Source organism: Aedes albopictus, chromosome 2, assembly GCF_035046485.1.
Source record: "Aedes albopictus strain Foshan chromosome 2, AalbF5, whole genome shotgun sequence".
Taxonomy (NCBI): Eukaryota; Metazoa; Arthropoda; class Insecta; order Diptera; family Culicidae; genus Aedes; species Aedes albopictus.
In genome coordinates this window covers 346,209,353-346,232,478 of record NC_085137.1, presented here as the reverse complement: position 1 = coordinate 346,232,478, position 23,126 = coordinate 346,209,353, and the positions used below count along the sequence as shown (strand labels likewise).

Below are 23,126 nucleotides of genomic sequence, written 5' to 3'. Positions count from 1 at the left end.
GTTGACCGAGGATTCCTGAAACGCAATGTTTGCGAAGTAACATTTAAATGTTCAAAAAAGATGTAGCGATGGTCAGATAAAGATTCTTTATCTGACACATGCCAATTGGTCAGCTCGTGACTAATTCTGCTAGAGCAAAGCGTTATATCTAACACTTCCTCTCTAGCAGATACCATGAAGGTTGGGCGGTTGCCTATGTTAAGTAATGCAAGATCTGTACTACTTAAGTACTCCATCAAACTGGAGCCTCTCAAGTTAATGTCTGAGCTGAGCGATTCCAAGCAACAGCATCAAAATTAAGGAAAATTTTTAATTCATGATTTTCTATTGAACTGAAACTTTGCACAGTTTTTCAGTTCCATCTAAATCGCCATTTTTCGATATCAAATTTTTATTTAGAGCCACGACTAACTTTTCAAAAGGGTGTATGTGAAAATGGTTCAAAAACATTCAAAAATATGCACAGCAAAAACGGATTGTTCGATTGTTATGAATTTTTCAGCAAAGTTAGATAGCTAAATGGTGATTTCTAAGAAAATATACACTGTGAAAAAAAATCTATTTTATCATTGAAAAACATCATTTTTGTCACAAAAACTCAAATATCTCAAAACTCTATCTTTTTACCAACTTGATTTTTTTAGGGAAAACGGTCCATTGTATTAGCAATCTACCATAAAAATTTGGTGATGGTAAACTAATAAACAAAAAAGTTATAACATTTCAAAAATTTCACAATTTTTACATTTAGTAAAAAAAAATTTTCTGTGTAAATTATTTCGGCCGGGAATCGCGATTTGATGCTGATTTTATTGTTCAGCAAAGTTAGATAACTAAATGGCGATTCCTAAGAAAATATACACTGTGAAAAAAATCTTTTTTAACATTAAAAAATATCATTTTTGTCACGAAAACTCAAATATCTCAAAACCCTATCTTTTTACCAACGTAATTTTTTAGAGAAAACGGTCCATTGTATTAGCAATCTACCATGAAAATAAACAAAAAAGTTATGACAATTCAAACATTTCACAATTTTCACATTTAGTAATAATTTTTTTTAGTTTAAATTATTTCGGCCGGAAATTGAAGTTTGATGCTGATTTTATTGTTAATGGCCTTGCGTGAGTAAAACAAGTTGTTTTTATTATATATTATATATACATATAATATACTATGTACAGTAATGTTCCGATTTTATCACGCCCTCCGCGCATTAGTCGTTTATTCATTAATTTGCTGTTACATTTGAGGACAAGTGTTTTCCCTCTTCTTCAAGATGAATGTTGAAAGCGTGTTTTGCAACGTTAAAAATATTGAAATGGGTATAGATGTTGAAGAATATTACAGGGCATGTTTGAAAAGGGGCGTAATTAAATTGTTTAAACAGATGTCGCTGATGGCAATTTCTCAGTTGTTGTCGTTTTCGAACTTCCTGCGCCCTGCTTTACCGATGATATACAGATGGCTCGTTTGTCAAATTCTAGACGGCAGGACGTGCAAATGCGTAATTTTGTACACAATGTGGACATTTGGGCATAACCAGTCTCTTTCAGTTTATCTATGGTGCTTTCGGTGAGATTTCGTAACTCTTTTGAACATTTTTTTTCATCAAACGGTCTACAAGAGAGCGTTGAGTTGAAGACCTTTGAGAAAGCGACTGTTCATCTTGTTCGTTAGATTATAATAAACAAAATCACTTATTAATTTTAACTTACTTGTTTGGTGTTGGTGGCTGAAGAAAAAAAATACTATACAATTTTTAATATTCATAGCGGTAGTATTTTTTTGTTTTTTTCGTGAGCATTGTCAGGTATGTATACAGACAAACAAACGTAACACTGGCGAAATTTTCATTGACCACGCCTTCAACAATCATTTTGAATCTTGGTTGTGGCTTTCATAACAAGAAGAGCGCCCATCGTTTTTCTTTGCGTTTGACGTTTCACACTAGCGCCTTCTGATGACGATATTGCACAACGCAGTGTTTCGTGAAACATTTCCACCAGGTGGTGATAGTGTGAACTGTGCGATGAATTTTCACTAAAATTGTTCTAGGCGTTTCGTCTGTTTGTCTGTGGTATGTACCTCTTATGCATTTGTTGTTGTTGAAGTTACTCGCATTCTTCCGATCATAAAGTCTGTTCTCTACACACTTAATTTTGATTACCGAGTTCGGTAATTTTTTGACGAGATTAAAACTGCTGAGCACCGAACTCGTTCAGCAAAAATGCATTGTTTACCTTTTCCATACGATTTTGACAGTTGTTTTACTGAGCCTCAGTAAAATCGATTATCGAAACTACCGAGACCGTACTGCTGTTATAATCTCGTCAAAAAAGTACCGAACAGGCAATTCAGAAATAAGTGTGTAAGAGGGATTTATTTTGCGGATAAACTAGACGTATACGCGTATATAAAACTTTTATTATACAGCTTTTGTCTTAAAAATAAATTCAGTTCCATTTTTCTTATAATCAACAGCTTTTCAACACTATCAAGGGATTTTTTCACCAGTCACGTACAATAAAAAGTATGACAATCTTAATATTTTTGATCACAACACTGGATCGCGTCCAAGTTTCAAATAGATACTATAGTAATTACGAATAATCAAACTAAAGTATCATGAAAACAACTTGTTTAATTCAGGCGGTAGCCTTTACAATAAAATCAGCATCAAAATATAATTCTCGAAATAATTTACACAGAAAAAAATTTTTTTTTGTTACTAAATGTAAAAATTGTGAAATGTTTGAAATGTCATAACTTTTTTGTTTATCAGTTTACCATCACCAAAATTTTATGGTAGATAGCTGATATAATGGGCCATTTCCCCTAAAAAATTGAAGTTGGTAAAAAGATAGGGTTTTGAGATATTTGAGTTTTTGTGACAAAGATCATATTTTTTCAAAGTAGAAAAAGAAATTTTTTACAGTGTATATTTTCTAAGGAATCATCATTTAGTTATCTAACTTTGCTGAAAAATTTATAACAATCGAACAATCCGTTTTTGCTGTACAGCTTTTAGAATATTTTAGAACTATTTTCGCATACACCCTTTTGAAAAGTTAGTCGTGAGTGAATATGAAGGTTTAATATCAAAAAATGGCGATTTATATGAAATTAAAAAACTGTGCAAAGTTTCAGATATTTTTGAAATGGTCGCTCAGGATCGACTGACATGACTCCGTGGAATTCCTCAGCTGCCATAGATGATATGGTGAGCATTAGCATCACTGCCAACAATTAGCGGAAGGCCTTTTGAAGTGCAGTATGCGATGACTTGTTTGAAAGCATCCGTAGGGGATGGTTCATCATGCGGTAAATACACAGAACAATAGACGTATTTCCTGTTGAGGTTTCCAACAGATACATCAATTGTGATAGCACATACATCTCTGGTGGTTAGTTCAGAGATGAGTGTAGCAACTATTGCGTTGTTGACAAGCACACAGGCTCGAGGCATGACACGCGAGTTTGCCATTTCATGTTTACTGAAAGTGGCAAACACCGGGTTCACAAGGTTTCCTAGATAGAAATTTCCCTTACGAAAGTAAGGTTCTTGTACCAAGGCCACTTGGGCTGTACCATTTTGCATAAGTCTGCAAAGATTGATCGTTGCTGTTCTTTTATGCTGAAGATTGATCTGAGCTATCTTAACCGTAGCCACTACCCAAACTAGGTAAGATTAAACTCTTCGCAACAACAGCACAACAAAGAACCAAATCGGTATCGATTGGAAAACGCCAAAGGCGAGGATACACAGAATACACTGTGTAAATCGCATAATGCGAAACCATATAGGTGAAAATTTAAACTAATTAACAACATCTTCATAATCCCGCCCTTATTTAGCCTCAAGTGAAACTAAAGAAGGGCAGCTGATTGTCTCGGAGAAACACAAGGTCCACTGCATCATTGCTCCGGTTAGCGCAGTAAGGGCTACATACTGTGGAGGGCGCCCTGGTACTCCACAGGCTCCGTTAGCGGTTAGGTTTTTATTAGACCCCCCTAGCCATTCATTCCTAGGCACGGTAAGCATAAAGCCGCATCACACCATGAATTAGGGGTCACCTGTTGGTGGATTCTTACCACCGGAACAGGCGGTCCGTAGTGTTATTCTTAGCCAATTGAGACAATCGCTACCGACACTACACAGCTATCTAGGCTGATCGAGAAAAGAAGTTAATATTGATGATCAACTTCATACGGACTCGAACAGCCGCTCTTTCTCTATGGTAACTGAACGTCGTCGTCCAATACATGTTCGCTACACAACAAGTTCTCGGGCAACGTACTTTATGATTTCATGAGCCTATTGCGATTGCACGATACTGAAGACGCCAAACTATCATTCGTTATTTGAATATGACCACTAACGGTGATCAATCCCAAGCCTGATAGCTATTCCATTTAATACTATAATAATAATTATGTTTTCAAATCATAACTTTTCATCCAGTCACGGGCAACGGCTAACATTTTAATAATGGTGCAAATTCAATTAAAAAAATATACATACACTCCCGTTCAAAAGTTTGGGGTCACCCTCTCAAAAACATGTCATTTTTTTAGGCCCATATCTCCGCCAATTTGCGTCCGATTTCAAAACCCTAGGTTCAGGCACCAAAATTATCTCTATCAATTATCATTATCACTCCTATCTTTTGATAGTATCAACTGATACTATCAGTAGGGGCACTGATAGAGATACTATCAATTTTTTTAAACTGATGGATAGAAGATAAAATAATTATCTCTATCAGCTGATAGAAGGTTACTGATACTATCAGCATTTTTACTATCAAGGATAGACGTGGTCTATCTCTATCATCTATCTTTAGAAAAAAGATACTATCAAAAAAATTCTATCATTATCTCTATCTATCCTATCATTGATAGCAAAACCGGAACATAAATCTTCCGCATAGTGGGAAAAATTGAATAAAAAAATATTAACCTAAAATGAAATATTGGTTTTAATCAACAATTTTTATCTTCCGGATACCAAAAAACGAGTTCCGCCGCCATTTTGAAATCCAAGATGGCTGCCATCGGATTTTGAAAATCGATAGAAACCCATGCAATATGGGTATTTTCGAAACGGGCTCGAAGAGTAGATGTCGAAAATCGATGTCCGCCGCCATTTTGAAATCCAAGATGGCGGCCATCGGATTTCCAAAATTCTTGTAAACCCATGCAATATGGGTATTTTTGAAACGGGCTCGAAGAGTAGAAGCCAAAAATCGATGTCCGCCGCCATTTTGAAATCCAAGATGGCGGCAATCGGATTTCCAAAATTGTTGTGAACCCATGCAATATGGGTATTTTCGGAACGGGCTCGAAGAGTAGATGTCGACAATCGATGTCCGCCGCCATTTTGAAATCCAAGATGGCTGCCATCGGATTTTGAAAATCGATAGAAACCAATGCAATATGGGTATTTTCGGAACGGGCTCGAAGAGTAGATGTCGAAAATCGATGTCCGCCGCCATTTTGAAATCCAAGATGGCGGCCATCGGATTTCCAAAATTGTTGTGAACCCATGCAATATGGGTATTTTTGGAACGGGCTCGGAGAGTAGATGTCGAAAATCGATGTCCGCCGCCATTTTTAAATCCAAGATGGCGGCCATCGGATTTTGAAAATCGATAGAAAACCATGCAATATGGGTATTTTCGGAACGGGCTCGAAGAGTAGATGTCGAAAATCGATGTCCGCCGCCATTTTGAAATCCTAGATGGCGGCCATCAGTTTTCAAAAATTGTTGTTAACCCATGCAATATGAGTATTTTCGGAACGGGCTCGAAGAGTAGAAGCCAAAAATCGATGTCCGCCGCCATTTTGAAATCCAAGATGGCGGCCATCGGATTTCAAAAAATGTTGTAAACCTACCCATGCAATATGGGTATTTTCGGAATGGGTTCGAAGAGTAGAAGCCAAAAATCGATGTTCGCCGCCATTTTGAAATCCAAGATGGCGGCCATCGGATTTCAATAGTTGTAGTAAACCCATGCAATATGGGTATTTTTGGAACGGGCTCGTCGAGAAGAAGTCGAAAACCGATTTCCGCCGCAGTTTTTTAATCCAAGATGGCGGCCGCCTGATTTTGAAAATTGATGAAAACTCATGCAATATGGGTATTTTCGAAACGGGCTCGAAGAGTAGATGTCGAAAATCGATGTCCGCCGCCGTTTCGAAATCCAAGATGGCGGCCATCGGCTTTCGGAAATTGTTGTAAACGCATGCACTATAGGTATTTTCGGAATGGGCTCGAAGAGTAGAAGTCGAAAATCGATGTCCGCAGCCATTTTGAAATCCAAGATGGCAGCCGTCTGATTTTAAAAATCGATGAAAAGTCATGCAATACATATGGGTATTTTCGGAATGGGCTTGACAAGTAGAAGTCGAAAATCGATGTCTGCCGCCATTTTAAAATCCAAGATGGCGACCGTCTGACACAAAAAATCTATGAAAACTTATGCAATTCATCCATATGGGTATTTTCGGAATGGATGGTGGAAATTTTAATGCATCGTCGTTGCAAAATTAAATACAATGGTATCATAACCATTTTTATAATTTTCCTTGCTTTCCACGTGACCCAGTGCACCTTTTCATGTCTTGTTTGACTTGTTCTGAACTTTTTCTGTCATGTGGAACTACATAAGAACAGTAGCTGTAGGAGCTATGACAGATCGATGAAGATACAGGTACTCTTCGATATAACGTACAAAAAACTTTTCTCTTTGTACGTTATATCGAAGTGTACGTTATATCGAAGCAGACAAAATTTTTATATTTTTTACGCTAGTTTTGATGTATTCGACGTGAAATCAACCCCAAATAATGATTTCGGTGAAATTCACAAAAACAATAATGAAAAACATGGGATTTCACGAAAAACTCATTTCGTTTTCTGTGCTTCGATATAACGTACACAATTTTTTTCCTCAAATTGCGCTAATTTTGGGTAACAAAGCTAATGCTGCAACACAGCATTGATTTGAGTGATTTCGTAGATTATCTGGTGGTTATTACTGGAAAAAATGAAATTTTTCAATGGCGTACGTTATATCGAAGCAAAATGTACGTTATATCGAATTCGCTATATCGAGGGTACGCTATATCGAGGGTACGCTATATCGAGGGTACGTTATATCGAAGAATACCTGTACTTCAACAGCGATGAACGGAAATATCTTGACAACCATTTTGAGTCTATTCTCAGCCCCCACGGCCAAACTATGGGGTTGCGTCAAAAGAACTCAAATTTGGGTTGTTTAGCGGATCCGTGTGTGTTTCAACTTTTTACACGGAGAAACAAAAGTACTCGAATATAAGTTTATTTCACCCAACTTCGGCGGGGTTGCTTGCGGGTACCCAAATTTAAGTTTCTGGTAATGATGCTGGGATGGGTTATTCATATTAGATCCCATTCTTCGAGCCCATTCCGAAAATACCCATATTGCATGGGTTTACAGCATTTTTTGAAATCCGTTGGCCGCCATCTTGGATTTCAAAATGGCGGCGGACATCGATTTTCGACTTCTACTCTTCGAGCCTGTTCCGAAAATACCCATATTGCATGGGTTTACAATATTTTTTTTAAATCCGATGGCCGCCATCTTGAATTTCAAAATGGCGGCGGACATCGATTTTCGACTTCTACTCTTCGAGCCCATTCCGAAAATACCCATATTGCATGGGTTAACAACATTTTTGAAATCCGATAGCCGCCATCTTGGATTTCAAAATGGCGGCGGACATCGATTTTCGACATCTACTCTTCGAGCCCGTTCCAAAAATACCCATATTGCATGGGTTTACAACATTTTTTGAAATCCGATGGCCGCCATCTTGGATTTCAAAATGGCGGCGGACATCGATTTTCGACTTCTACTCTTCGAGCCCATTCCGAAAATACCCATATTGCTTGGGTTTACAGCATTTTTTGAAATCCGATGGCCGCCATCTTGAATTTCAAAATGGCGGCGGACATCGATTTTCGACATCTACTCTTCGAGCCCGTTCCAAAAATACCCATATTGCATGGGTTTACAACATTTTTTAAAATCCGATGGCCGCCATCTTGGATTTCAAAATGGCGGCGGACATCGATTTTCGACTTCTACTCTTCGAGCCCATTCCGAAAATACCCATATTGCTTGGGTTTACAGCATTTTTTGAAATCCGATGGCCGCCATCTTGAATTTCAAAATGGCGGCGGACATCGATTTTCGACATCTACTCTTCGAGCCCGTTCCAAAAATACCCATATTGCATGGGTTCACAACAATTTTAGAAATCCGATGGCCACCATCTTGGATTTCAAAATGGCGGCGGACATCGATTTTCGACGTCTACTCTTCGAGCCCATTCCGAAAATACCCATATTGCATGGGTTAACAACAATTTTTGAAATCTGATGGACGCCATCTTGGATTTCAAAATGGCGGCGGACATCGATTTTCGACTTCTACTCTTCGAGCCCATTCCGAAAATACCCATATTGCTTGGGTTTACAGCATTTTTTGAAATCCGATGGCCGCCATCTTGAATTTCAAAATGGCGGCGGACATCGATTTTCGACATCTACTCTTCGAGCCCGTTCCAAAAATACCCATATTGCATGGGTTTACAACATTTTTTGAAATCCGATGGCCGCCATCTTGGATTTCAAAATGGCGGCGGACATCGATTTTCGACTTCTACTCTTCGAGCCCATTCCGAAAATACCCATATTGCTTGGGTTTACAGCATTTTTTGAAATCCGATGGCCGCCATCTTGAATTTCAAAATGGCGGCGGACATCGATTTTCGACATCTACTCTTCGAGCCCGTTCCAAAAATACCCATATTGCATGGGTTCACAACAATTTTGGAAATCCGATGGCCGCCATCTTGGATTTCAAAATGGCGGCGGACATCGATTTTCGACGTCTACTCTTCGAGCCCATTCCGAAAATACCCATATTGCATGGGTTAACAACAATTTTTGAAATCTGATGGACGCCATCTTGGATTTCAAAATGGCGGCGGACATCGATTTTTGACTTCCATTCTTCGAGCCCGTCCCGAAAATGCCCATATTGCATGGGTTTCATAATGTCTATTCAGAACATAACTTAATATTTTATGACGGCTTATGATGCGTCTTGCTCATTGTCCAACAATTTTCTTTCTATCAGTCTATCAATTGATAGAGATAGAACTTCTATCTCTATCAATTGATAGAAGTTTTACTGATAGTATCTCTATCACCTTTTTTACTGATAGAGATACTATCTTTCTTTTTTCTATCCCTGATAGAAACCATTCTATCAGTGATACTATCACTGATAGAAAAGAACAGATAGTATCAGTAGCTCAAATTGATAGTATCAGTGGTCTATCAGATAATTGATAGTATCACCTTCTATCAGATAATTTCGGTGCCTGCCTAGGTTTCATTCAAAAGATAATAAGTCAAAGAAACTTTGAACATGATTTAAAAGAAACTTTTTTCAAAAAAATTTGTATGTAAACTTAACCCAAAGTTGCCAAATTTTCTAAAAAATGAATATAAACTTACGGCAGTGTCGCTGGAAGTTGGGTCGACCAAATTTTAAGATGAGAGCGGTAATATGACCCATTTTCTATTAGCTTTCAACTGCTTTTTACAGAACTTAGCTAAAAAATCTAGAAAAAAAGTTATTAAGTAAATTAATCCTTGATGTCATCGACCAAAAGTTTGGGGTCACCCCTCAATATGATGTATCGGCCAAAAGTTTGGGGTCACTTTCGTAAAACATGGAATAGTGATTTGGTGATATCTTCGTCATCTATAGTTCAATTTTAATTCTTCTTGGCTTATTTGAAACAAAATGAATGATACTTACTGCATAGACATTGAATATAAAAAAAAATGGATTTTAACATAAAAAGAAATAGCATAAAAAAATAACAAGTAGGGTAGGTAATCAAACTTTGAACCAAATTGCGGCTTTCTGAAGCAGTGCAAATTTTAAGTGATTTTTTCTCCTACATGGAAATAATTTACTACGGCAAAATCTTATGTTTGTATTTGCACCGAATTTCATTGAAATATTCGATTTTTCATCAACAATGATTTTAATCTTAATTTGAACCATCATAATCATAATTTGAACCAATTTTAATCTTAATTTGAACTACTGGCGGCAGCAGCTCGAGCAACTCACAAAACAGACAATTCCATGCTAAACAATTAAAAATCACATGAATCTGCTAATTCGCATACCTATTTTTCATTAGGCAGTGGAATCTCACCTCAGAATGTTCGAAATTCTTTAGGAATTTGGAAACTAAATTTGGAATTTTTCATCCCCCAAGAGTAAACAAAGCAACCACTAGCGCAATCTACAGGCCAACACTAGAAGCTCACCCCCGTTTACTAGTTCAAATTTAGATTACAAATGGTTCAACTTAAGATAACATTCTCCAAGTAAGAATCACTTAAATTTGATAATTTTATGACAAATAATGCGGAATATTATTCGGTTGGTCGATTCTACGATAAATAAGCTTTCATTAAACGTATTCACTTATTGCGTGTGATGCAATGCATGAGCTGTACGGGTGCACCGAAAATGGGCTTTCTCTGGGGGGAAATAGGTGAAATCACAGTGATTTTTCAATTGCCTGTTTTCCATGACAAAAACGCTTTTTTCAATGCTTTTAAAGTCCATGTTATCAGGTGATATTACGGAAAGCTGTTTAACATCTTTTTCGGGACAACATTTGCCTGAAAAGTACGTCATTTTAATGAATTTCGAAATGGTTCAAATTAAGATTACAATTTGACTAGTTCAAAGCTTGATTTCTTACCCTATATTAAAAAAGCATTGATCAAAATCTATTAATGCTGGTACATGGAAAGCCTCAGAGGTATACAAAAATGACGTTTTAAAATGATTTAATATCTTCCAACTAGCGTTAGTATACAACTTGATGCCATATAATGATTTTTAGAAGTTAGTTTATGATTTCTTTTGAATATATGTTTTCTATACTATCGATAATGTGTGTTTTGGGTGGAAATTCTAAAGCAAAAGTAACATTAACATCGCAATTGGTGCGATAAAGTAGTTGTATGAAAGTAAATAGAACATAATTGAGCATTGCCTTAACAAAAGTGTTAATACTTACGTGAATAAAAGGAGTAACACAGATAATATCCAATCTTCCTGTAGAGTCGCTTGTTGAACGGTTTAAGTCCAAAATAGAGCACACACTGTACCGTGTTGATGATTAATCCGGATGTGAAATATGATATCGCAAAGCACAGATGCATCAGTGTCGATTGCTTGACCATGGACCACGGACCTGCCATGTTTTTTGCGCGTTTATGTATTGATTTGTTGAAATATTCTTCTTCTTATTCTAACAAACTGTGAGCAACACTGAGCTTCTTGTGCGACACTGGGTACACTAAATGAGCTTATTATCACTCGATATCACTGAAAACAACTTTCCCGCAATTACATGCAGCCTTATAAATAATTGTTGCAAATCTTAGGGTTAACCAACCACACGCGGTTACTGCGAGAACACTAAAACCGGACTGGAACAACGAACTGTGCGTGTTGATTGAACGGTTTTGCCGAGCTCACATAGGAAAACAACTCAAAGGTAAGCCACGGGCGAAGTCATTATCCTCGGCCTGCACACCACACTTACATTATCACCATGTACTGATATAAGTATGTAGCTCGTTTGTAAACACAAAATAATGTTGTCCACTCAGCCAAGATTCATCTGTAATAAGAAAAAAAGTGCAAAATTCAGTAAACGTAATTGTAGTATGAACAATCCTAAATAAAGCTTATCGAATACACAAGGTCAGTATCAAATATTTGTATGTACCCCTGCAAAGCGGTATTGATTTGTGGATAACAATGAAAATTACTTATTTGATTAAACTCCTTTCTTTAAAGTTATTTTTAAGTGACCTTTCAATTTCAATCGCAAAATAAATCTTATCTAAATATTACTGCATCGAATGAAAACTTTCCAAGCCACAACCGATATCAACAATTGAAATTGGCATTGATATTCGATATGCAATTTGAATTTTAAGTAGTATTAGTAATGTTAAGGGTTGTTACGAGAAGGGTGGAAAAAAATCCGCGCCAAATCCGCGCGAGCAAAATTTGAATCCGCGCCAAATTCTGGAAATAAATTCGCGCCAAATCCGCGAAAGTGTGAAGGTAAATTCGTAACGGAGCTTCAAGAGAAAACGCTAGAGGATTTTCCTGAGAAACACCTAGAGACATTCCCGTTTTTACTTCGGAAACAGTTCTTATTTCAAATAAATTACTTTGCGGTGGCACTTTTAGAGGGATTTCTGGTGGAACTCCTAAAAAAAACCGTTGGAACTTCTAGAAGAATTCTCGGTGGAACTACTAGAGGATAGGACTCTTGCAGGAATTTGCATTGGTACTAATACAAAAATTCGAGGTGGAATGCCTATAAGAATTTCTGTTGTAAATCCTACAGGAGTTAGGATCAGAACTCCCGGAATTACTGATGGTAATCCTTGAGAATTTCTCGTTGAATTTTTTGGTAGAATTCCTGGTGGAACTAGTGGAAGAATTCCTTGTGGAACTCCTTGAGGGGTTACCAAGGAAAACTTTCGACGGAACTCCTAGAGAAATTTCTGCCGGAGCTCCTGTGAGCAGTTCAAGACGAATTACAGGTGAGCTCTTTGAGAGATTCTTGTTTGAACTCCGCGAGAAAATTCTGGTGGAACTTCTGCCGGAGTTGTCGGTGAAAATCCTATGTATTTTTTTTTTTCACTGGAGCAGGAAAAAGCCTGCTGGAGTAGAGCAATATTCAACAAGCCTTCCTCCAACAGACATGGAATTTCCTCATTTCTTCATCTTTGTATTTTCTATATTACAATAACAATGTTCGAGTTTTCAGTGGATGTGCACTCATTGGTAGTGAGATTGCTGCATCTACAATAATTGTTGTTGTGGGAAAATCTTGAAAACGTAAGCAGTTGTGATGCCGATAATTTCCCGAAAAGTGCAATTCGAAAGAACAGCCTTTGCAGAAAAGAAGGGAAAACCTAGGTTGAAAAAGTAAGCAGTTGCGATGCAAAAAATATACTAAAAGCCTAAATTGTAAAGGCTTATTTCCAAAGTTTCTTGGAGAATTTTTGGCAGGATTTTTTCTTCCGGTGATTTTTAATGATTAAATATTTAATTTTAATGTTATAGAATCACTCTTTTGGCTTCTAATAAATGGAATTCCCTGGAAACAAATTTGATTTTTTTTAGTAATTTGTATCTTTCGAAAGTGAATTAAGATACACATCATACCAGCAATGAAAAAATAAAATAGGACAAAATAGGAATTGTTGCACATTTTCTTCATAGAAATATTTTTAAGAGCTGATGAAAATTGTATAAAATGGTCGTAAACCAAAACGAAAACATCCTCCAAATTATTCACTAGCACACAGCGCCTTCTCAAGCCCATTCGTTCGCTCCAAAATCCGTCTACGTATGCAGTGGCATACGTTGGATCACGTAACTCGTGAACGAAACGTTCGATTTGGACTTGGAATTGGAATGTTAAAAAACGCAGTAGGCATACGACAAAGTTTTCCGGGGATAACTAGTTAAACATATTTTCTAGTTATATCGACTGACTACCAGTGATGCCAAACGCATTTGAACATCCCAACCTGACATTTTTTAAATTTAAACAAATACATTTCATAATTTTAAAATCAAGTGTCGATAATCATTCAATTATTTCGCTATATACACTACAAAAATCAATTCCGCGCCAAATCCGCGCGAGGGCCAAATTTCATAGGTAAATACGCGCCAAATCCGCGAAAATCGCGAAATCCGCGGAATTCGCGAAATCCGCGCTGTTGTAACAACCCTGAATGTTGGGCCCATATAGCCGAAACGACAAGCGTGCGGATATTCAGAAAGACCACACTGAGTGTGACGGGTTCGATTCCTGGTCGGTCCAGGAACTTTGCGTAATGATTTCCTTGAATTCCTTGGGAATAAAGTATTTGGTAAGTGTTGACATGCAAAATGGCCGGAAGAGAGAGCTCTTGTATAAACAGTGGAAGTGCTCGAATTGCTCGAAGAATATTTAGCTGGGAAGCAGGTTTTATTTCAGTTGGGACGTTACGCTATGAAGAAAAAGAAGTAATTTTAAAAACATCGAAAATCGAGATCAACGTACGGTACTCGATAAGCTGGCCCGTTTGCTTGCTTCCTATATTTTGAGCCAACAGTGATAAGAGAAACGTAAAATATCACGAAATGTTATCAACCTTGGCAACATGGCTAAAAATCTTAATCAGGTACACAACTAATCTACAGTTTATCGTGATACCATGGACATTCGTCAATGTGATACATTGATTTCAGGTCAGACAGAGCTTTATTTCCATTCAAGTCACCCTTACTTCCTACCTACGCCAAATGATTTGCCTGCAAAAGCAACCATTTTGGAACAACGTATGACGTATAGTCTGGATACAAAAAAAGCATGATTGGGAATGGAAGCTCAAAGATTAGCACTCCAAGTAGCTTTCAACACTGTACATATTTGAAGGAAATGTCCCTGTAGACAAGCCTGAGTAATAGTAGGTAATAGTAGCCACCTCCGGAAAATAGTAGGTTGGTGTTGGGACTTGCAATTAAAAGTTCGGTTCGTTGAACTGCGGATCTCTCGATTTCATACTTGCCGATGTACCGAAGGACGGGTCGCACTTTAGGAGGTGTTTTGGGCAGATTACGCTGTGCAAACCTCAGAGATAAAGGGCCTTTAAAAGTCGTTTAGACGTATGCACTTATAGTTTAAAATCCATACATCTTTTTTTTCCGTTGGCAAAAGTGTACGAGGAGAAGTGAAAATATGTGAATCCCACAAACTTGGTCAAGAAATGCCGTTATATCTGCCATCGAATGAAGCTGTTGAATAGAATTCATGCGAACTGAAAACAGCTTCAAGCAGGGGATCAAAAGTTGATGGCTCAATTGGTTGACCTTCGGCGGTGTACCGTATGCGTGATAATGTTTGCACCATCGTCAAATAAAATTCCAGTTTGACTTGTGAAGACAATGTATTGGTTTTATTTGCAGGCATTTAAGCTATTACTCATATCCTAGTAGGCTGTGAATAAAAAGTGTTGATTTTCTTAGTTTTACACTTGCATAATGACTAAGTGGCAACCTAGCTCGTGATTTGTCCACGCGCAAATGTCGAAAAGTATCCGTGGTAGTGTCAAAGTCAAGATTAACAATTTTTTAATTTATTTTTTTATTTTGACATTGCATAATGGTGTAGACATTGGCACACAAACAAAAGTTATAATAACTATTGATTCTGGAATTTGGTACGGATCGATAGTTTTTCGGAAATCGAAAAAAACGGAGGTTGCGTTCGGGCAAATTCAAGACTTTCTTATATGGCGCTACTCGTAGCTCCTGGATGCCATTGGTAATAATGTAAGTTTTTTTTCTATGATCGAAGGATCATAAAGGCCACCGTAATTTTCCTTTTCGATATGCCATGCCGTTAAGTCACTGATTTCGCGTTTCTTTGCCATTTTTCTCATTGAGCGCATATAATTCACCCAAATCTTATTTTTGGTGGCAGCGATAGCTTTCTTAATCCATGTTAACCTTGGACGACCAGTGGACACCTTCGGGAATAGTTGCCCTTGCTTTTTTTGGTCTAAGACTGTTTTACGGTTCTCCTGAACACTCCTGAAATGTCTTTTTTAACATTTGCGCGTGGACAAGTCCCGACTACCGCTGCTACCCCTTCATGGTGCAAATTTTAAACTTAAGAAATCGGATTTTTTTTTTACCCGCAACCTACTGTGATATGAGTTTTTTTTTTATTCTTATTCATTTAACCTAATTTACAGCTCTTTTTGTCCACTAGGGCACTACGTGAGCGATTCCAATTGGACGCTGCACTTTGTACAACGCCTACATGTATTCTATTCTAATTTAACTATATCGAACTGGTGCCTTGTGCTGCTTCAACTTTTCTACCCTGTCCACGGTAGAATGATGAGCACGATGATGCTGATGTTTGGCTGATGTTCCTTTTCCAGTCCGATTGGGGGGGGGGGGGGTCCATTATGAGTTGCGGTTTGCCGATATCCAAATTCCGGGTCCGTTGGAGCTATATGCTCCGAAGAGGGTCAGGTGCCAGCTGCTCTCGGGGGGAAGAGCAACTGACGAAAAACTGCAAGTGCCGGGGCTGGGTTCGAACCCATGACCATCCGCTTATGAAGCGAACGTGTGGACCACTGCGCCACGGGCCCCGACAGTGATATGAGTTAGAGCTTACGTCGGTACATGCAATAAAAACCAAGACATTGTGTGTACAGGTGATATGGGTACCTTATTTGTACGATGGTGCAAACATTATCACGCATACGGTACAGGAGAACGGTGTGTGGCGGAGAAGGATGAACCACGAGTTCGCTGCATTTCACGGCGAACCCAGCATCCAGAAGGTGGCCATAGCCGGAAGGATACGGCGGGCAGGGCGTGTTGCAAGAATGCCGGACAACAACCCTGCAAAGCTGGTGTTTGCGACTGAACCGGTTGGCACAAGTAGGCGTGGAGCGCAGAGAGCATGATGGGCGGACCAGGTGGAGCGGGACCTGGCGAGCATTGGGCGCGACCGAGGATGGAGAACGGCAGCCACAAACCGAGTATTGTGGCGTACTATTTTTGATTATGTCTTGTCTTAAATGTGATGTTGAAAAAATAAATGTATGGATGTATGGGTGCTTTTGACAACGTGCTTTTCGATGCCATACTGGCAGGGATATGGTGCGACTCAAAACTCTTTGCGCGCCCAACACGCTGTTGCAAGACAGCGCCACCAACTAGAGGGAGACGAGTACGTACAATCGGTTAGCTTCTTTGACGTGCGCTGAAGGTCTCCTGCCTCTCACACTCTGTCGTATACACTCTCTCTGTGTTTGTTTCTGTGCTTGACACAGTGCTTGAATCTTCGCAAGATTGCTAAAATTTCGAATCAAACGATCCATTACTTGTAAGTCCATGACAAGCTGAACAACTTTGCCGTAAACACAAACTCTCTAAATAATTTTTAAGTGTTTTTCTGTGAACAAATGCACTATGACAAGCACAGTGCTAAGCATTCTCTCTGTAGAGCTAGTGCTACGATTTGTCTCTCGCACTGTAACGAAAGTTCTCACTCATACGCCTCTGTCTCTCGGCAAAAACCGAAGACCAGCACTTAAGATTGTGTGAAGCCCAGTTTTTTTCGCACCGCACTGTGCATGCCGACAATCCCTACATACTGGAAGCCGCACGCATTCATGGCAATTCTCCAATCATTTCAAATTGGTTTCACCAAATGATCAAAACCCGGCATATCTTCTCGAAATTGTACCAGACAGCGATTAGGAAATTAAGTGTTTGTGGATGCTCCCTAAGTAGTTTTCTTACTTATGGTTTTATTTACAGACCACTACTTTCGACCTGATGCCAAGCGCACTTCAGGTAGTTGAGGGTTGGTGTCGTCAATATGGCCTCTCGGTAAATCCAAGTTATAATATCTAAAGTTCTGTTCAAGGAACAGTGAACTCGTAATGGCGTTCGACCTTTGTGTCTCTTTGATTCCGAAATTGATCCGATAAATCCGTTGGCGATTGATTCCAAGGTAGGGTGGCCCAAAGTTGTTTGAAAAAAAAAATAACACATGCCTAAAAATTCGATGGGCTAATTTCATTCTATCTGACGTCACAACCTTCTGGTCAAATTTTCAGCCAAATCCTTTAACATTTGGGCGGTGCTAAACTCGTCTGAATTGTGTAATGTGTATGGGAGTTTATATGGGGAAACACCTTTTTAGCATTTTTACTGTGAAGAGTTCATTTTTTTTTTAATCACGTAATTGAAGTGAGTATGGAATCAATGGTAAGAGTTTTGTTATGGAATGGGATGAATTTGGGAACGTATGATTAATGATGACACCGTGACCCTATTTTTTGCGCAGAATAAGCAACCTCTTTATGAAGGGTACGCAGAATGGGGAACATGAACGAATACTACTCTGTGGTTAAAAAATCAGTGCAATAATGGTTCATATTTTTCTCCTCCATAAACCTCTTTTTAATCATCCTAGAATCCTAGATAATTTGGTTGGGTGTGGAATTATATACATCTGGTTGATATCCGAAAAGTCGCACAGAATATGGACCTTAGTGGTATATTATCAACAAAAATCAAAACGAAAATTTTTAGAAAACTTCAAAATCTAGTAGGTATTATACAACACTTCAAACAAAATCAGTACCAGAGCAAACACTAATCCACCATCGTGGCTCATCAAAACCGATCACCCTCAACGACACACAAGTCGAACCGAAGAATTACATTCAATCAACAGGTAAAGCACCCACTGGCACTGATTGACTAGACCGGACAGCCACAGCCAGCGCTACAATTTGCATTCTGCTCTACTCTACGAGTGCAGACGCCACTACTTAATGAGTGAAAATTTCCACCGGTTCATAGTTCAACTTGGTATAGTGCTCCTCGTTCACATTGCTGATAATGAAACTCACTCGTTCGTAGGCACCGTAGCAGGCCGGTACGAAAAAAAATACACTAGCGACGTAACAGTTTAAACAAACACGCGCGAAACGAGCCGGCAAATATATAGATACGATCCGTCCACTTGCCCGATTTGTCCGCGACTGTTCGTGGACTCGTCCGCGACTTTGACTTGACGCTTTGGCGATCAAGTCATTTCACTGAAGTATGAGTGGACATACCAACGAGAACGATTCATTTGCAATGTCTGTTTGCTGGGGTGCATGGCAATGGGCTTCAACCATTATCAATGTTCGCAATCTTACATCGCCGGTTCAAAGGGCTTTTTGATATATGATTAGTAGAGCGTATATCAGTTCACGGAGATATGACAGATATACTAAATGACTGTATGTATTACGATAAACTTGATATCCAAACAAGTCTATAGGAATTTTCAAACATAAGACGTTTACGTGAGCATTTTCTGTGTTCTTCATTTTTTTTGCATTACATAGAACAGTAGGGTGGCACAGATCTCCCAAAAGGAGGAGAACGTGCCTCTGGAGCCGACCTACTGATATACAGTACGGTGGAGCTTATTTTGCTAAATCTCTCCGGGATATGATTACCCGAATGGAAAGTGATCTGCTGGCTTGTCTGCTGGTCGAAATGAGTGAGTTGTACCAAAATGAGCGATAAAGCGTTTAAACTGTTTTGACCAAATTTGGAGCATTTTCCCATAGTTTTCATAGGGTGACGCTAGAACAAATCGTTTTAATGCTTTATCTTTTTTGTTTCAAATTTCTCATCAAAGTTGTCTAAGAACCATTTTTAGAGCTTTAAAGAACATTTTCGTGCGCTGAGAATGTTGCTACGTCATTCCGTTCAAAAGATATTGATGATTTTCTAGAAAAAATAGGCACTTTTCATGTATTTTTCACTTGAGATACAAAAATAACACCCCTCTAATTTTTTGATATGTTTTATAACAGCATTTCTTCTTTTGAATGCGGGCTAAAGATATTTTTTTGGAGATGAACCAGCCTCGGGCTGAAAATCTCCCTAATAAAGCTAATAATAATGAAGATATTTTTTATGTTTGCCCCAACCCGTCATAACACCTTTTTGAAAAACTATGATTTTTTTAAGAAAAATGCTCGTAACTTTTGAATTAAAAGAGATAACGACCATCTCAGCGCACGAAACGACGAGTCTTCAAATGCTCTACAAGTGTTTCTTGGGCGACTTTGATGAAAAATCGAAACTGAAAAAGTTAACGTCAGAAAACCGGGTTTTCTTGAACCACCCTAAGCTTATTCAGAAAAATACCTCTAGATCGGTCAATTTTAAAGCTACATAAAAAGTGTTTTCAGCAAACTTGCTCAATATTGATAAATCTACAACTATTCCGAAGAATGTATATAGTTATTCTTGCAAATAAAAAAGTTTGGTTCCCAATTTCTTTGAAAATATGGACCACCCTAATTTTGACGTATATTGAAAAGAGGGCCTTATTTTTAGGAACAACTTTGTAGAAGACCATATTAATCTAGAAAATTATTTGAAGGCGCTGAATGCATCTTTCCTCGTAAATCTGGTTCGTGGACCATTGTGCATTGTGGCAGCTGGCAGGAAATCGTGCTTGCTTTGGACTCCGCAGAACTCTACGATCGAATAAAGTTCGCCGTAACACGAAGTTAACTATCTACAAAACGCTGATTAGACCGGTAGTCCTCTATAGGCACGAAACATTGACCCTACGTGCAGAGGACCAACCCGCCCTTGGAGTTTTCGAACGGAAGGTATTGCGAATCGTCTGCGGCGGAGTGCAGATGGAGGACGGGACTTGGAGAAGGCGAATGAATCACGAGCTGCATTAGCTGCTGAGAGAGCCAACCATCGTCCACACCGCGAAAATCGGGAGGCTACAGTGGGCGGGTCACGTCATCAGGATGTCGGATAGCAACCCGACTAAAATGGTTCTAGAGAGTCATCCGACCGGTACAAGAAGACGTGGTGCGCAGCGAGCTAGATGGGTCGTTCAAGTGGAGGCGGACCCCTTGCAGAGTGCGGAACTGGAGACTCACAGCCATGGACCGAGTAGAATGGAGACGGCTTATACAGTATCGGACAATAAAAATGCACCAAAGCCGTATTCCCATACAAACTAGTCAAGTTTAGATTACCATATCTTAGATATTTCTCAACCGGTTGTTTTCATTTTTCTGTGACGAACTACAAAACATTCCAATTTTCAAAAACTATTGAAAAAGTTCAGTGATAACTATTGTTACAAAAGTTACAAAAGTTGAATTTTGACAATAAAAATGCACCAAGACAAATAATGTATAGCAAAAAGTGCCCTGCCCCTAGGTCAACTTATTATAGTGTGTACTGTCTTGTGTACTTTCGAATACAAATGGTGAATGATGAATGTAACGCAGAGACCCCCCCACCCACTCTTGCGTTATGTTAAATTAAACAAATATGTATTGTTAAATTTGATAAAATTAAAAAAGCAAAGATTGGGTCTAAGCAAGCTGAATTATAACTTGGCTTTGACTTGTAAATGCACTATTGATACTCCTTTGGTTCCCATTAGCACTTAAGCCTGGTTTACATTGATCAACTGAAACGAGCATTTCACTTGCAAACTTCTCAAATGTGCTCAATCCTATTGAATGATGTGTTTAGACTGAGCAAACGACTTGAACGTCCACCTGAATGCTCTTGAAAGCATTTAAGTTGAACGAAGTGTTTACATTGTTCAATTCGTGCGGTGCGTAAGCATACTGGATTGAATTCATCTCATTTGACAGATGACTTGAATTCAACTCACATGAATCGCGGGTTTAGACGAGGCAAGTGAGATGATTTCGTTTGACTTGAATGAAAAAGTTCAACATGTTCAACTTTCGTTCAAGTCAAGTCAGTTGATCAAGTGAGTTGAGCGGTGGTGTTTACACGTTCTATTCGCGTTCAATTGGACAGTTTCCATTGACTTGAATCAAGTCACTTGCACCATCTAAACCAGGCATTAGAGCCGATTTCTTCACTTGCGCTCAACTCGTTAAACCAGATACACTCAGCGAAAAAAAAAAAACTAACGAAATTCATCAAAATACCTTATGAATATTTTCCATAACTCATTCTTATGGATGCCATAAGAATACCTTATGAAAACTAGTTTTCATAAGTTATCCTTATGGCATGACATAAGAAAATCTTATAAAAATGAATTTTCATAAAATTTTCCTCATGGCATTCATAAAGTTCAATTATGGCAAAAATCTTATTAAATTTTGAAGGTTTTTAGTTGCGTGTAGGGTAATTGATCCTATCATGGAGGAGTTAAGCAATGGGTTCATGTTCAAACCACAATTGTATCGCCCCAAGCAAACTTTTTACATGGATTGAATTGAAAATAATAAAATCTATCCTTTATCTACGGGAAAATAACGAAATATTGCCACTTTGAGGTTGTTATAAGCATTTTATTCGTTTTTATCTGAAAGAACATTGTGTTCCTAATATTGCGGTATTTGTTCCTATTGTTGCGGTATCCCACACTGCAAAAACTGCAAACATTTTTTTCATGTGGAATTTCATACTGATTCAATTGTCCGTCCCACACATATTTTTCATTACCTAAATTATAAACAACAAGTTTGTTGTTTATTCTTTTAATTAGTTTCGCAAATATTAGGTATGTGTTATCACCCATAGTAAAAAAATATGTGTGAACACACATAATACCAATATATAGCGAAACCAAATTTGCATTAGTGTTTGTGCCAGCCGCCGGCGATACGCAAAGTGGAGAAAATGGCGACTGAAACGCGTTTGCGGTAAATTGTGCTCCAGAAGTCGCAGCTTCCTCTGGAGTTATTGGAGATTTTCGAGGGTAAATATATCAAAATATTTTAAGTAAGACTGCTTTACGTATGAATTATTCTTTTCAGAAAAGCAATTTGACATTACGACGCTGATCAAAATAACAAGGGATGAATTAGTGCTCTTGCTAACTGAACCAGAAGCCGAATCAATCGCTTCGCCTTGTGGAGGAAATCAAATATAATTTTCTTTGTTTTTTTTTTGTATTTCAATTAATATACTTTTGTTTTATGGATCATACTTATAACACTAATTCCCGGTAAAACTTTTATTTCCTCACATAAAAACAATTTGAGATTAATTATAAAATACATAAGTTATACTATTGATTTTATTTGTCATTCTGTGTTGTTTTATGTGTAATCACACATCAAAACGATAATCACCAAAAAAAAACATGTTATGTTTGTCACACATAAACATCATTTGTCCAGACAAATTGCAAAAATATATGTGTGCGAAATATAAAACAAATATTTGCAGTTTTTGCAGTGCATTGAAATCATATGGGATACCGCAACATTAGGAACACTACCGCAACAATAGGAACACAGCAGCAAACATATTAAGGGCGGACGGGACGGTCGGGGAAATATCCGCCATTGCTCTGTTGCTACTAAGATGGTAATCTCAGATTCT

At 38.3% G+C, this 23,126-nt stretch overlaps 1 protein-coding gene across 3 annotated transcripts in view; it reads right to left on the bottom strand.

The window, feature by feature from the left end:
• Window positions 1-23,126, bottom strand: part of LOC109430908 (1-acyl-sn-glycerol-3-phosphate acyltransferase delta) — a 57,513-nt gene that overhangs the window by 11,555 nt on the left and 22,832 nt on the right. The window contains exons 1-2 of one of the 3 annotated variants that reach the window (XM_019707009.3): window positions 18,623-18,779; window positions 11,173-11,781 (exon numbers count right to left, since the gene is read on the bottom strand). In XM_019707009.3, coding sequence (XP_019562554.3) covers window positions 11,173-11,356 — 184 coding nt within the window. In that variant the 5' untranslated portion in view covers window positions 11,357-11,781; window positions 18,623-18,779. Of the gene's footprint in view, window positions 1-11,172; window positions 11,782-18,351; window positions 18,513-18,622; window positions 18,780-23,126 lie in introns of those variants that run through there. The other 2 variants (XM_029866122.2, XM_019707008.3) reach the window with 2 other exon arrangements.